General features: G+C 39.0%; 1 protein-coding gene across 1 annotated transcript in view; it reads right to left on the bottom strand.

The window, feature by feature from the left end:
• Positions 1-14,236, bottom strand: part of TENM2 (teneurin transmembrane protein 2) — a 1,009,006-nt gene that overhangs the window by 244,499 nt on the left and 750,271 nt on the right. The window contains exon 5 of the mRNA XM_036751277.1: positions 198-436. Coding sequence (XP_036607172.1) covers positions 198-436 — 239 coding nt within the window. The remainder of the gene's footprint in view (positions 1-197; positions 437-14,236) is intronic.

Here is a 14,236-nt window from a genome sequence, read left to right as displayed (position 1 = left end):
AAATCACTTTCATCCATCATTCACTAGTCTGTCTTGCAAGAGCTGATAAATGACTGAACCAACTACAGGGGATCTATAAATTCACTCTCAACACAGCAGCCCCTTCTGCCCCCATCAGATATACCATGCTGGATCCTCTTTAAAAGGAAAGTGCCTTCTGACCAACAAGAAGGAGACAGACTGAAGTTTCAACTTACCTATGAAATAAGCCAATAGAATAGCGAGAAGTACGGCTGCTGCAATAGCAGACAGGGCGGCACACTTCCAGCTGCAGTACTTGGATGGCTTCTTCAGCTTGAAAGCATTCCTGGAGAAAGTGTTCCTGGGCAGGAGTCTGGGGGGTGGAGTATAAACAGTTCCTGAGGTCAGAGGGTATCCAGGAGAAGAGCTGCTGAACAGAGGGGTAGTTCCAGAAGACGTCTTGAACAAGAAATGCCTGTCAGGGGGAAAAAAGAGAGAGAAAAGGACACATTGACCAAATGAAGCTATAAAGGGGGAATTGTGGCTATATTTCTTTATTACTTTAAATTAGAAGAGGTTTTTTTTTTTGGTGGAGGCAAAGACTTATGACTTAATCAGTACAGGGGAGTCCTGGCATGGAAACTTTCCAATGCAGATCAGTAACCAGTCTGCATTTTATAGTCTCAGAAAACTCATTCAGGCATTGACGGTTTCAAAGACTTGCCCACACTCCCAAAGCTTATATGTCTGTTTTAGAGGCAGATCTCCAAGGATAGTCCCCTATCCAGTCTGCCAGGCTGCCTCTCTTGGATTATATAGCCGCGGCAAATTACAACACTACCCTTGAGAGCAGGGTGGACCAGAATAGTATGATGCTAACACTAATCAAAATTCTCCACCAAAGTTTTACTTTGATGTCTCATTTGATGTGAAAGAGACTTTGAGTTATAAGAGACTGTGCCAAAAGAACACAAGGTCTGAAAGGTCCTATCAGGCTGACAAGAACCTGTTTTAGCCCATATGCATATTAGGTCAAAAATACATATTACTTTAAATTTTTGTTTTGTTTAAATTTTGTTCAGTCATTTCAGTCATGTCTGACTATTTGTGACTCCATTTATAGTCTTCTTGGTAGAGAAACTGAAGTGGTTTGGCATTTCCTTCTCCAGTTCTTTTTACAGATGAGGAAACCGAGGCAAACAGGATTAAATGACTTGCCCAGGGTCATAGAGGTAGGAAGTGTCTGAGGCCAGATTTGAACTTAGGCCCAGCACTCAATCTACAGCACCACCCAGCTGCCCCATTACTTCAAATACTTTAAACATATTTTCTGGGGGGAAGGGGTTCCCTCCTTAGAGAACGTTGAGGATCACTGTAGTTATAGAAGGCTCAGAGGCAGGACTCAAGTGACTAGTGAAGTTTCTTTCCAGGCCCATAATTCACCCATAAACCTAGAATTTCAAAGTCACATGGATAGGACTTTCCTTGCTCTTGCTTGTTTTTGTTCTGATGCCTGCCTAGAACAGTCGATCTGTCAATACATTCCACAAGGTGCAATTCCTACATGTTGGTTAATTTAAATAAAACTTCATCTTTGATAGTAAACACCTTTCTGTTGCTGACTAGCTCAACCAGCCTTCCCAGAGGGATCTATATCTTCCCATGAGGTCTATAGCCTGACATACATTTGGGGTCATCTGTCACACTGCTCTCCAACACAACCTGGAAATGGATGCTTATTGCCAGGGCCTGAAAAGCATTTTAAGTCTAAGCATTTTAAAGACTCCCAGATCGAGTGATATGCTAGCATGATTGACAGCCATGTCAGACGTTGAGCTTATGGCTAATTAATTATTTAACAAGGCCATCATTAGAATAAATGGCTAAAATTGAAATCTTAGATATATATATATATGAGAATATTAGACCAAAGCCGAGTTAGATGACGCCTAGAAGGCCAGATTCAGTTAACAAGGTTACAGTTTCCTTTCTAACGACTTTTTTCCTGCTTAATCTTGATTGAAATGATAATTTTCAAAAAGTGTATTTTCTGGCTATGCTTACTCCCACGCTATATTGTGAGCCCAGACTGCAAAATTTTGTTTAAATTTTGACAAATGACAAATACAGACAAGGACAATTTTGAAAAGGTCTTTCTAAATCATTAAATAATAACCCACTGGCCTACGATTAAACCAAAACACAAGCAAAGCAAAAAGCCTGGGTGATATGTATCCTTTAAAGTTTTTATTGAACTACTTAAAATGTATTTTAGGAGTGTGGGTGGTGATAACAGAATATTAAAAAAACAAGGATATGTGTTTCTTAAATGAAAAACTCTCTAACAAGTAATTAAAGATTTAAATACCAATGAAACATTAGAAGTTATCTTATCTCTCCTCCCTTTCATAGTCAAACTCCTAGCAAAAAGCTATCTATACAAATATCCATTTTCCACTTAAAACTCATCTCTCCACTCCTTGCAACCTAGTTACCAGTATTATCACTCAACTATAACTACTGCCCTCAGCATTAACAACTATCCATCAATCGCCAGATTCAATTGTCTTTTTCTTGGTCCTTATTTTTCTTGCCCTATGTAGCATATGACACTGCTGACCACCCTTTCCTCCTGATACCCTCACCTCACTGGGTTTTCATGATACTACTTTTCTGGTTCTCATTACACCTGTCTGGCTGTTCCTTTTCAGTCTCATCTGCAGTATTATTGTTCTTGTTCTGACAACAACAATAACAACACCCAGCATTTACTTATCTCTTTGCCAAGTGCTTTACAAATATCTCATTCGATCCTCCCAACAACTCTTTAAGGTGCGTGCCAGTCTTCATAGAAAGAAACTGAGGCAGAGTTTCAATAACTTACTCAGGGCCAAACAGCTAGTAAGTTTATCTGAGATAGGATGTGAGCTTGGGTTTTCCTGACTCCAAGTTCATCACTCTATTCATTGTGCCACCTAGCTGCCCTCCTTCCACTCTCTGAGGATGGGTATCTCTTCTTCAATATATACATGCTTTTTTTGGATGATCTCATTAGCTCTAGTAAAGTCAACTATTACCTCTATGCAGATGACTGAGATCTATATATTCAGCCCCCAGGCTCTCTCTTAAAACTCTTATCCCACATCATCAATTCCCTATTGGACATCTCTGGGATGTCCTACAGACATCTCACATTCAGGGCAGCTGGGTGGCGCAGTGAATAGAACACTGGCCCTGGAGTCAGAAGGACCTGAGTTCAAATCTGGCCTCAGACACTTGACACACTTACTAGCTGTGTGACCTTGAGCAAGTCACTTAACCCCAATTGCCCTGCCTTCCCCCTTAAAAAAAACAAAAAAGACATCTCACATTCAACATATCCAAAACAGATCTAATTATCTTTCTTCTCCAACATTCCCCTCTTCTCATTTCAGGAAGGAAATCACTAAGATCCTTCCAGTTACCCAGCTTCACAACTTTGCAGTCATGCTCCACTCTGCCCTCTCTCTCACCTTTCATAGCCAATTGCCCTCTCTCTCACTTCTCATGTCCAATCAGTTGCCAAGTCTAGTTGAATCTACATCCATAACGTAACCTACTCCTTTCTATTCATAGAGCCGCCACCACCACAAGCCCTCACCACTTTTCATATGGGCTACTGCAATAGCCTCCTAGTCGGTATCCCAGCCTCCAGTCTCACCTTTCTCCAATTCATTCTCCACATGCCTGCCAAATTGATATTCCTAAAGTCCAAGTGTGACCAGGTAATTTCTCTGTTCCAGAAGATCCAGCAACTTCTGCCTTCCCCTAAAATAACATGCAACCTCCCTTTTTTGGCTTTTAAAATCCTTCACAATTTGGCTGCTGCCTACTTTTTTAGGCTTTCTATATATTACCCTACTGCACACACTTTAAAGAACAGTCCAACTGACCTGCTTACTGTTCCCCATATACAATATTCTATCTCCTGCCTCCATGCCTAGTATGTACTTCTTTCTCGCCTCCACTTCACAGAACCCCAGTTTCCTTCAAAGTTCAGCTTAAATGCTACCTCCTATAGGAACCCCATACTGATCTACCAGTTGCTAGGTAGGTCCCATCAAGCTGGGAACGATTCAAGGAAAGAGCTGGCTCCAGAGGACCAGCCCAGCTAAATAGGGTGACACTTATCTTTAGAAAGCTTTCACCAGATAGGGAATTGTTTTTTTGGCCAAGAACTCATGAGAAACCATATACTGGGATATCAAGTACCTGCTAGCTACATCAGTAAAGAGATTACCATGACCAATGAACTTTTATCACTCTAATTATCTGATAACAGGATACATGTATAAAACTGTTATGTTAAAATGGAGAAATATGAAAAATGAGATTGTTGCATCTGATTATGGAATAGTCTCACTAGTCTTAGAATCATAGAATCTCACAATAAGAGAAGACCTCAGAAGTGGTCCATAATCCAACCATTTTGGGGACTAAAATATGACTACAGATTTCTAAGATGCAATGGCCACATGTAATTATGAAAATGAAGGTTCATTTAAGGAACTCAAATTTGCCCCTTTCTAAACATTTCTGCCTATACGTATATATACACATAGCTATATTCCTCCATACCATCACACCTCATCTTTGAGAAGGGAGCTGTTCCTTTTTGGATTGGATATTGAGTCCTATAGGTTACGATAAGCCCAATGGCTTCTCCCACTTGGAATTATTTGGCTTGAAAAACTTCCATAAAGATACAGCCCCTCAACTCAGAAATTTATATATCAGAGGTATTTCAAATGGTATGGTAGATAGGCTTGAATAATCTCTTTGATGTCAGAAATAAGATTGATTGTTATTGAAAAAGTTAATTGGATAACAATTGGATTAATCTGATCAAATAGTCTCAGGTAATAGGGAGCCAGGTCTCTCTTCCACCACTCAGTGCGGCCATGAGGAAGCAACTTAGTGTTTCCACATAGTTACAGTTAAAAGGAACTCTTTCCTTTTTATGATTAGAATACTAAATGTGTCCTTTCTGTGTTTGTGTTTATAATCGTTCACTGCCCAACAGTAACAATAGCTCACATTGGTTTTGTACTTCACCATTTGCAAAGTGCTTTCACAGTAGATAATATTCCATTGGATTAGGTTGAAATGAATCAATAAATTGAATCTCAACATAATACCAAATGTAATAGGTAGCATGGTACAGTGAAAAGAGATTTGGTTTTAGAGTCGGAAGGCTTGGGTTCATATTCTGACTTTACTGCTTACCATTTGTGTGATCATGGACAAGTCATTTAAACTCTCTAGTTAAGGGTAAAATGTGGGGCTTGGTCTAGATCAGAAGTGTCAAATACATACCTGTGGGCTGCAGATGGCATACAACATTCCCCAGTGCAGCCCAAACCACATTAAAATGTAACTAGGAATAAATAAAAATACAATAAAACATAGATAACATTAATATGTGGTTTTCTAAGTCAATGTGTGGTCCACAGGGATCCCTATCTGCAGTTTAGTGGACTTTGTTTCTATTTGAGTCTGACACCACTAATTTAGATTTCTTTTGAGGTCCCTTCAGCTCTGAATCTGTGATCCTAATACTGTAGAAACATGATTGTCTAAGGGCCTAAGGTATTTCCTGGATACATAGTAGGGTCTTTGCTTAAGATATAACTTGGTACAATACCATCCTAGGGATCTTACTTTGTGATCTTCTAGAGGGTGACTTGGAGACAGTCCATTGTCTTATTGGTCATTTCTTATGCTAACTTTGAGTCTACTAAGAATTGCAAATACATGTTACAGGAAAAAATTAGGCAAGATCCTAAGGTAAAGGTCTGGTCAACCGACTCTACAGAGGCATGGAAAGGGTCCTGAGGATGGCTCTTCATTTTTTTTTTGCACTGGATATTAAGGCAGTATTTTTCCCCCTTACGGGCACACTTGGTGCGTTTCAATGATTCATTTGTGATGCCCCTGGTGAACCTCATCCCAGCAGTCGGCCATGGAAGTAGTTCAGCTCAGGACTCCAGGCATCAGCAAAAATGTGTAGTTTCCAAATGCTCTTGACATTTTTCAAGCACAACTCAATTGCACTCAGAATTGGCCACTTGTGCCTTGGAAATGAAAGGCAAATGAGGGGCCCCCAAAGTGCTGCCCTTGAAGCTTGCTCATACACCAACAGAGGCTTCCCAGAGAAAATTTGTCCTTGCTTTCTTTACAAGCTAGATCTTCCTTTATTCTTCTTCTTCTCTCTCTCTCTCTCTCTCTCTCTCTCTCTCTCTCTCTCTCTCTCTCTCTCTCTCTCTCTCTTTCTCTCTCTCTTTCTCTCCTTGCTTCCTTTCTCCATTGTTCAGACACTGCCTTACTTACTTCCCTATCATTATTGCAGTACCAAGGAAAGGCACTAATGTTATGTTCTCTCTCTTTTTGTAAAAAAAGGAAGGAGGCACGAACTTCATGTTCTGAACAGAACTAACTTGGAAACACAATGGAGATCCTGCTCTAACCAATCAATTTTTTGTTTTGTTGTTTCTAAATGTCAGTCGTCTTCTCGTGAAAGTGTGGCCATTTAACAAAACCTCAAAGTGCACCTAACAGTTCCCCCCACCCCAGAGTTTCTGCAACAGAACATAAACATGGGTCTTAGTCAGAAGCTTGGCAAGCTGAATTTTTTTTCTTCAAAGTGACTTCTTATAAATTAAGGATAAGTGATCTATCGGGGTTTCAAAAAGCTGCTAGGTTTATTAAAAACATTCACAGAGAAACAAAAAGAAAAAAGATTTCCAAACAATCATGACTTCATGAAAATTAAATTTCGAGGTATTTGTTTCATTCCTATGATGCAGTAACAACTTCACTGATCTAGGACAGACATAAACTAGCCAGGTTACCTTGCTTCCTTCAGAGATTTCCCTTCCTCTTTTCTGAGTGACAAGGCAATCTGGTGTAAGACCAGTCGTTAGCATCACCCATATCCTTCGCTAAAAAAATAAAACTCTTAGCATCACGCACTATTTCTAGTGCTGAGCCACTGGGACCCTAATAGGTACTTTCCCTATTTTCTGTTTCCTTAGGTTCGTCCCCAGTAACAAATCCCAGCAGAGCTGAGAAACTGAAGTATGGGTCCTGCACTAATAATTGTGTTGCCTCCAACCAAAAGGTCAAGAATATTTTTAAACCCAGGTTTCCTGTATGTCGTCTCACTGTACCATTCAGTGAACAGGGCCAAAGACTAATAATGCAGAGGGACCCTCTTCTCATGAACTCTGATGCAGTTCCCGTCTACTTGGAGAAGATTGAAAGCCTGGAATGGTTTCAGCACAGTGCAGTGTGTACTAAATGCAGGTCTGGTTATCAGGAAAGCCAGGCTTCTGCTCTTGTTCTATGAAGAAAATTGACCTCACTGTAAGAGGTTCCCCAGTAAATAGACTTACAGGTGCAGAATGTGACACAAGAAAATAACGATACACAGCCCATTAATCCCTAATAGATTTTTAATACCATACATGCTGCAGTAAAATTTGATAAAAGCCAGAAAAAGTATGGAGGCTGGAATACACATGGACTGGTACAATTACCCTCCATGAAGGCGTGATCAGTGAGGGAAATGTAGGTAAGTGAAGAGAGCATGCTGGAAATCTGAGGATTTCGTCGTATCTTACTGGTCTTTGCATATGCCCTTTGAAGCATCAGGTTTATTGTCTCTAAAGCACTAAGTTTAATAAAGTGGCAGCCCATAAAGGGTACTGTAGCATGTAAAGCTACAGTAATTAGGTTTTCAAAAGTTATAATAAAACATTTAGCTAGAGACAGGTTAAATAACCAGCACACTTTTGAGTATAATTAGTGCATTCCACTCTAAGCTAAAGGAACGAGAGTGGAGTAGGCTTTAGATGCTCTGTCTCCAGTCCAGCACTTGTGGAGATTTAGAGGTTTTATAAAAGCAGAGACCATGTATTAGTCAAAAACTAGTTTTATGTAGACAACTAGTTACTTTTAAAGTTTGCACTTCCTACCGAAAGTAAAAGCAATGTTTAATTAGCATTGAGCTCTTTACCTTAAGCTAGATGCTGACGGTCATTCCCTGAAACAAACTCTTGTTTCTCTATGTTTAGTATTTGTTTCAGATTTCAGTGGGAAAGGTAAAAATTTAGAGAATCTGTATGGACCAAACTGTAATCCAGTTAGTCAACTAGTATTTATTAAATGCCTACTGTGTGCCAGGTGCTGTGCTAAGTGCTGAGAATACAAAGAAGGGCAAAACACCATCCCTGCTCTAAAGGAACTCACAATATGATGGGGGATGCAACATGCAAACAACACACACACACATTCCACAAATCGAAGATAATCAACAGAATGAAGGGGCTAATATTAAGGGGGATCACTAAATGTTTTAAAGGTGAGACTTTAGCTGTAACTTTGAAAGAGGCTGGAGAAACGAAGAGGAGGCAGAGATGAAGAGGAAGAGGATTCTAGGCATGGGGTCAGTTAGTGAAAATAGTCCGAGTTGGGAAATGGAGTTTCTGGTGAGAGGAACCACAAAACAAGGAGCTCAGTGTTACTGAATAATGGTTTTGCTAACACAACTAATACTATTAAAGGAGCAGTTTTCTAGAAATGGTAAAGTCTAGATACAATTAATATCCTAAGTCTTGGCCTTAAGTTTGACAATGAATCTCTCATTGCCACAATTGGAATTTATGCCAGAATTCAGTGGGCATACAAAATGCCACTTTAAATGAGAGTAAAACTGGTCCCTATCCTTATCCTGTCCCCTATTAATTCATAGAAGTGATGAGAATAATGTTGATAACCATTCCATTCTCCTGATCCCCCAGGAATTAGGAGGTATGAACAATCACTAAGTTTAGTCTCCCAAATAAGAATCTGAGATAGACTTTTTAATTAGACCCAAAGGAAAGGGTCGCTGAGGCAGAAAGAAGAAAAAAGGATTCTAAGGAAAAATACAGCTGAAGAGACTAACATAACTTAATATCTGACTTCCTGGTGGGAAGGTGTTCTTACTGGGAAAGTTGATTTTGCTTATTTTTAAATGGAAAAAGTTATGCAAAAAAGTTTTAGAAATAAAGCTTCCCTTCAATTTGGGGTGGGGAAGCATAAGCAATGACTCAATTAAAATAATTAACATTCTGGTGAATACTTTACATTTTGCTTTCACTGTCTCCAAAGCTCAAACAAATCATTTTTGATTCAGTGAAAAGGCTTTTAAGGTTTCCCAGTCTTAACCTTTCAGATCATGGGGGGATGTTACAACATTTGCATATGTTATAAACAACAGGAAAATCCTCGATTTTGCCCTCTTCAAAATTTGCAGTCATACCCAAAATACTCACAGCTGGAATAATTAGCAACTCAATTTATTGCCTTCCGTTTTCTAAATAGAAGCCTCAACTCTTGATATTTAAATAGTGTCACACTGTGATATCACATAACAACATTTTTCATGGTAAAACATTTTTTCCTTCCAAAATGATATACTACTCAGTATGACTCCTAAGGCTTGCCTGCCCCTCTGTCTCTCTCTGTCTGTCTCTCTCTCCCTTCATCCTTTCTCTTCTTCCCTACTCTCCCCTTCTTTTTCCCTCCCTCCCTTTACATCCCAATTCCTTCATCCTTCTCCCCATCTCTCTCTCTCTCTCTCTCTCTCTCTCTCTCTCTCTCTCTCTCACACACACACACACACACACACACACACACACACACATATATACGTAAAACACTTAGTATCCTTGGAAAGAGATGAGAATTTCCTTATTCCTTACAACTCCCCTCCCCTCCCCTTCCCCAAAGGTTATTGCCTTGTTGATTTTCTTAGATTAATGGGAAATAATCTTTATAGAGGGAAAGTTCTACTCTGAAGTCTCACTGTGGCAAGGAGGTAACCTTGAATTCTTAGGGCCCATGGCTACAGAGTACAAGCTCTGGCAAGCTTTCCTCAGCTGGAAAGCTTCAAGTCCAGGCCAAAGGCCCTATTTGTTTTTTCAAGGAGCAGCCTAGTCAACTATGGAAAGGTTCATCACCTGCAAGCTGGCTGGCCACTAAGGAGATGAATTCTTTGGCAATGACAACCCTTGAAACAATGAAAAATACAAATCAGGCTTCGATTCTGCGCAGCCTCTTCTGTTTCTGCTTAATGACAGAGGAACAGCAGAGAAGGAAGCAAAAGGTGGTATGAAACACACGGTTTTTAGATCATCTATTCAGGGATTTTTTAACCTGGAGTCTATGAATCTTTTTCTTTTATGTTTTAGTAACTATTTCAATATACTTAGTTTCTTTTGCAATCTTAAGCATTTTATATTATACCTTTAAAAACATCATTCTGAGAATAGGTCCTTAAGCTTTTACCAGCCTGACAAAGGGAATCCATGACACAAAAAGCGTTAAGATATAAATACTTTATTTTGTTCCCATAAGTGTGAGATCCTTGTACGGTGACCAACAAGTTGACATACTAGTGAAGGAATCAAATTATATAAATATTGATATTTTCACTAAAAATCCAGGTATAGCTAAATCAAAGAGTGGTTCAAAGGCTCTCCTTGGAGACACAAATAAAGGAGATGGTGGAGTTGGTTTTTACTATGCCTACAAAGGCAATCAAAAACACAATTTCATATTGCAATGCTTATGGAAAATATTGCAAAAAGATCACCATGAAGATATTCCCAGTTCATGTTCCAATACCTTTTGTAGACATTAAGGTAGAGAGATTCTATGAAGTAATCAATAAGACTCAAACCAACATAAATTTTATATTTGGTGACTTCAATATAAAAATAGGTCTAAGGAAGGATGCCACCTCCCTCCCCCAACATAGTGGAAGATACAAATCATGGTTTAAAAAAAAGAGACCAAAAGCTCGAGGAATACTTAGAAGAATCATGTCTATATATCATGTGTGTATATTAATGCGTACATATATATACATGAAAGGAAAATATATGTGTCTTTACGTACATACATATATACACACACATAATAGAGTTGGGATGCACTGTACATAGAGAGCAATGAATAATTTTATAGAAACGCGACTGTAATAGACAGCACACAACTGGCTCCCCATGAGAAAGTCATTTTAATCAGCTGTCTGTGTAAAGAAAGACCTTCAGTTTCTTGAAGCAAAGCTAAAAAAAATCAACATCAAATTAGAATAAAAATGAGAAGATATAACATGATATTAAAGCATCTCTACCCAGATCTATTTAAACAAGCTATTGGAAATGTCCTATTCCAATGTCTTATCATTGTGTGAAGGTGAACCTGGTTTCTCGAAGGATAATAGTAAATAACGGGAAATGGATAACAAAACCGATATAGACTATCACTGTTTCTTGAGGAAGTTTAACCAATGCAAATTAATTGCCACAACAAGGAAGCTAAAAGAGCCTAGAAAACACCTCAGTTAGCAAACACTTGATCTCAATGACAAGTAGAGAATATGGCAGCCAAGGACAATAAGAGTATAGTACATAAAATTACTTGTAAAATGTTATAAAGGATGCTGGTGGAAGATTATGAGCAAGATCTCTGCATAAAATTGAGAGAAGCAGCAGGAAGAAAACCAAGTTAATACAAGACCTTGTGACAAAACCTATTAAGCTAGATCTTTTGGAGAACATTTATTTATGAGACTAGAAGAATAAACAGATAAAAATGGAAAAGATCTGTAAGATTTCTATAACAAGCTATTTTCACCAAGTGAGACAGTGGAGTCACCACATTTGGATTTTACAATACAGTTTCTGGTGGACCACAGGAGGAAGCAGAAATAGTCATAGAGGAAACAAAGATGGGAAGTGTAGCTGCATCAGATGAAGTAAAGAGAGAAAAGGACCAATCTGGATGCGGCAATTTTGAAGGCATGAAAGCATGGATGTCTGAGGTATCTGAAAGGGAGTAGGATATCAAACAGTTAGAAAAAATTTAAAAATCTAATACTATAAAAATGTGATTGGGAAAATATCTGTAACATCTATTCAATTAATCAAATTAAACAAACATTTATTAATATATTATTATGTACAAGGTATTGCCCTAGGTCATCGGGGCACAAAACCAAAAATTAGATCCTCTGACCATAAGGAACTTATATAAGTCTACTTTCCTATATATAAAAATGAGAATAATCTACATATACTGAGAGCATCCCTGCTGGAAATATGATAAGTGTACAGACAGGCTTTCCCAAATGACATTCCATAGCCATCTACCTCCTTACCATTGTACAACTGACTGAAAGTTGCAGAGAATGCAAAATTTCCACTATGCTTATTCTTTGTTGACTATTGCAAAATTTTATTTGGCAGAGCAAAATGCTCCCTTAAAGTATCTTCTCTAACAAAGTTACTCTCATGTGTATGTAAAAATCTTCAAGATTCCTTGAAAGATACTACAATAGAGATTGCTTAGTTTAACAGCCTTCTGATTATCAACATTAAATGAGGCATAAAAGAGGAGACGTGATTGCCATGTTGGATGCTATTTTCAAGGTGGATGTCCAGTACAGCATCCAAATGGATGAGGGACGCCTTATAGATGGTGAGTTCTTCCAGATGCTCCTACTTATGAGTGACATTATGCTAACTTCTTTAAGCCTTGGAACACTGCAGAGCCTCCCAAATAAAACCCTTATGCACTAAAAAGAATTTAACTATCCAAATATGGGAAAAAAAATTGATGAAGGATGCCTACTGCCCAGACTATGATATGTAACTGAATGGACACGTGAGTGAGCTAGTCTATCAGTACATGTATCTTGGACAGATGATGCCAATGGACAATGAGCTAGGCTTAGACCTTGGAAGAGAATGGTCTAAATTGTATTTGGGAAATCGCACAATGTCTTTAATGACCATAAGCTTTTTTCCAAAACAAAATCGCTCTTTTTAATATATTTTCCTGCTAATGCAATACGGCTACAAATGACAGAACTTCTTCAATCTCCAAAGAATCAGTTACAGATCAAATGATTACGAAACATTGCATGATGGGCATAAATTGGTTGTAGCATATTGGCAATGAAAAACTACAATTTTGAAGTGGAACAAAAGATACCATCAAAGAGATGTATGACTGGGAAAACACATGGGCTGTTTATGCAGGAAAAATTAGGGAAAACAAGTAGATGGTCCATGGGCTATGCTGGTGCCCATATAATGTCAAGAGACTTAGAGGAAGGTCCCCCCAAATTGAGCCCTTGTGGAAGAGTTAAGGAATGATACAGGCAAGGGTTGCACATGACAATAAGATATGAGTTGAAATCTTCACCACTGCACCCTAAAGAGATTGCAGAGCTATGGAAATGAGTGCCAAAATTGGAAGCAACAAAAAAAGGCATGCAGACTGGTTTCCAAGTCAGTCTTAAATTTGGCATCAATGGTACAGCTATAGTCATTTCACTCATAAATGCCGTTGTCTCTGTTATCAATAAGAATCTGGTCTTTCTAGTCAATTTCAGTTTTGTTGGTTTTTTTTGGTGGGGGGCTATAAAAACATGTTGGAGTCAATCTACGCTCTCATGTTCTTTTGCTAGCTTTCAATTCTTAGCTCTGAATCATTTATCCTATAAAATATTCTTGATATTCTTTTTACTTAACCTTGAGGGGGCCATCTTCAGTCATTCTAATCACTATCTGGCCACTTGGACCCAGATGGCTCTGCAGGAGAAGTAAGGTTGGTGACCTTGCACAGCCCTCCCTCACTCAAATCAAATTCAATTACAAGTCATGTCATCATCTCCCTGATGTCATGATCCTCTTTGAGAACAAAGGACAAACCACAACCTGTAAGTAGTCTGGGTTGCCCTACTGGGGACTCAGCTGGCCAGTTCCAGTTGGACAACTCAACTAGTAGTTTCCTCCCCTCCTCTCCCCTCCCCTCTGTTCTCCCCTCTTCTCTTGAGGTATCATGCCCTTACCTGAGGGTTTTCTGCCCAAAGGAATATAAATTTTAATGGCCCAAACCTACCTAAACAGGGAGGTGGGGGGGTAGGGTTACTGGCACGATTTCTTTCTCAAAGACCAGGCCTTAAACCCAATTCACTCTGGATCTTATTGATTGGACAACAATAGGTCCCTGCCCTGCCCAAGCACCACTTAATGGTTATTTTTTTGGGGCCCACCTGGCTCAGAGTGAATGTAAATAGTAACTGTTTCTCCTTTGGCCAGCAACCCTGAGGGTCTTCCCCTCTCAGTTTGATTTTTTTGTTTGTTTGTTCAAAGGGTCTATCCCTTGACTCACTTTATTA

This window comes from Trichosurus vulpecula, chromosome 3, assembly GCF_011100635.1.
Source record: "Trichosurus vulpecula isolate mTriVul1 chromosome 3, mTriVul1.pri, whole genome shotgun sequence".
Classification (NCBI taxonomy): domain Eukaryota; kingdom Metazoa; phylum Chordata; class Mammalia; order Diprotodontia; family Phalangeridae; genus Trichosurus; species Trichosurus vulpecula.
The sequence above is the reverse complement of the archived record's forward strand: the minus strand, read 5'-3'. Positions and strand labels throughout refer to the sequence as shown.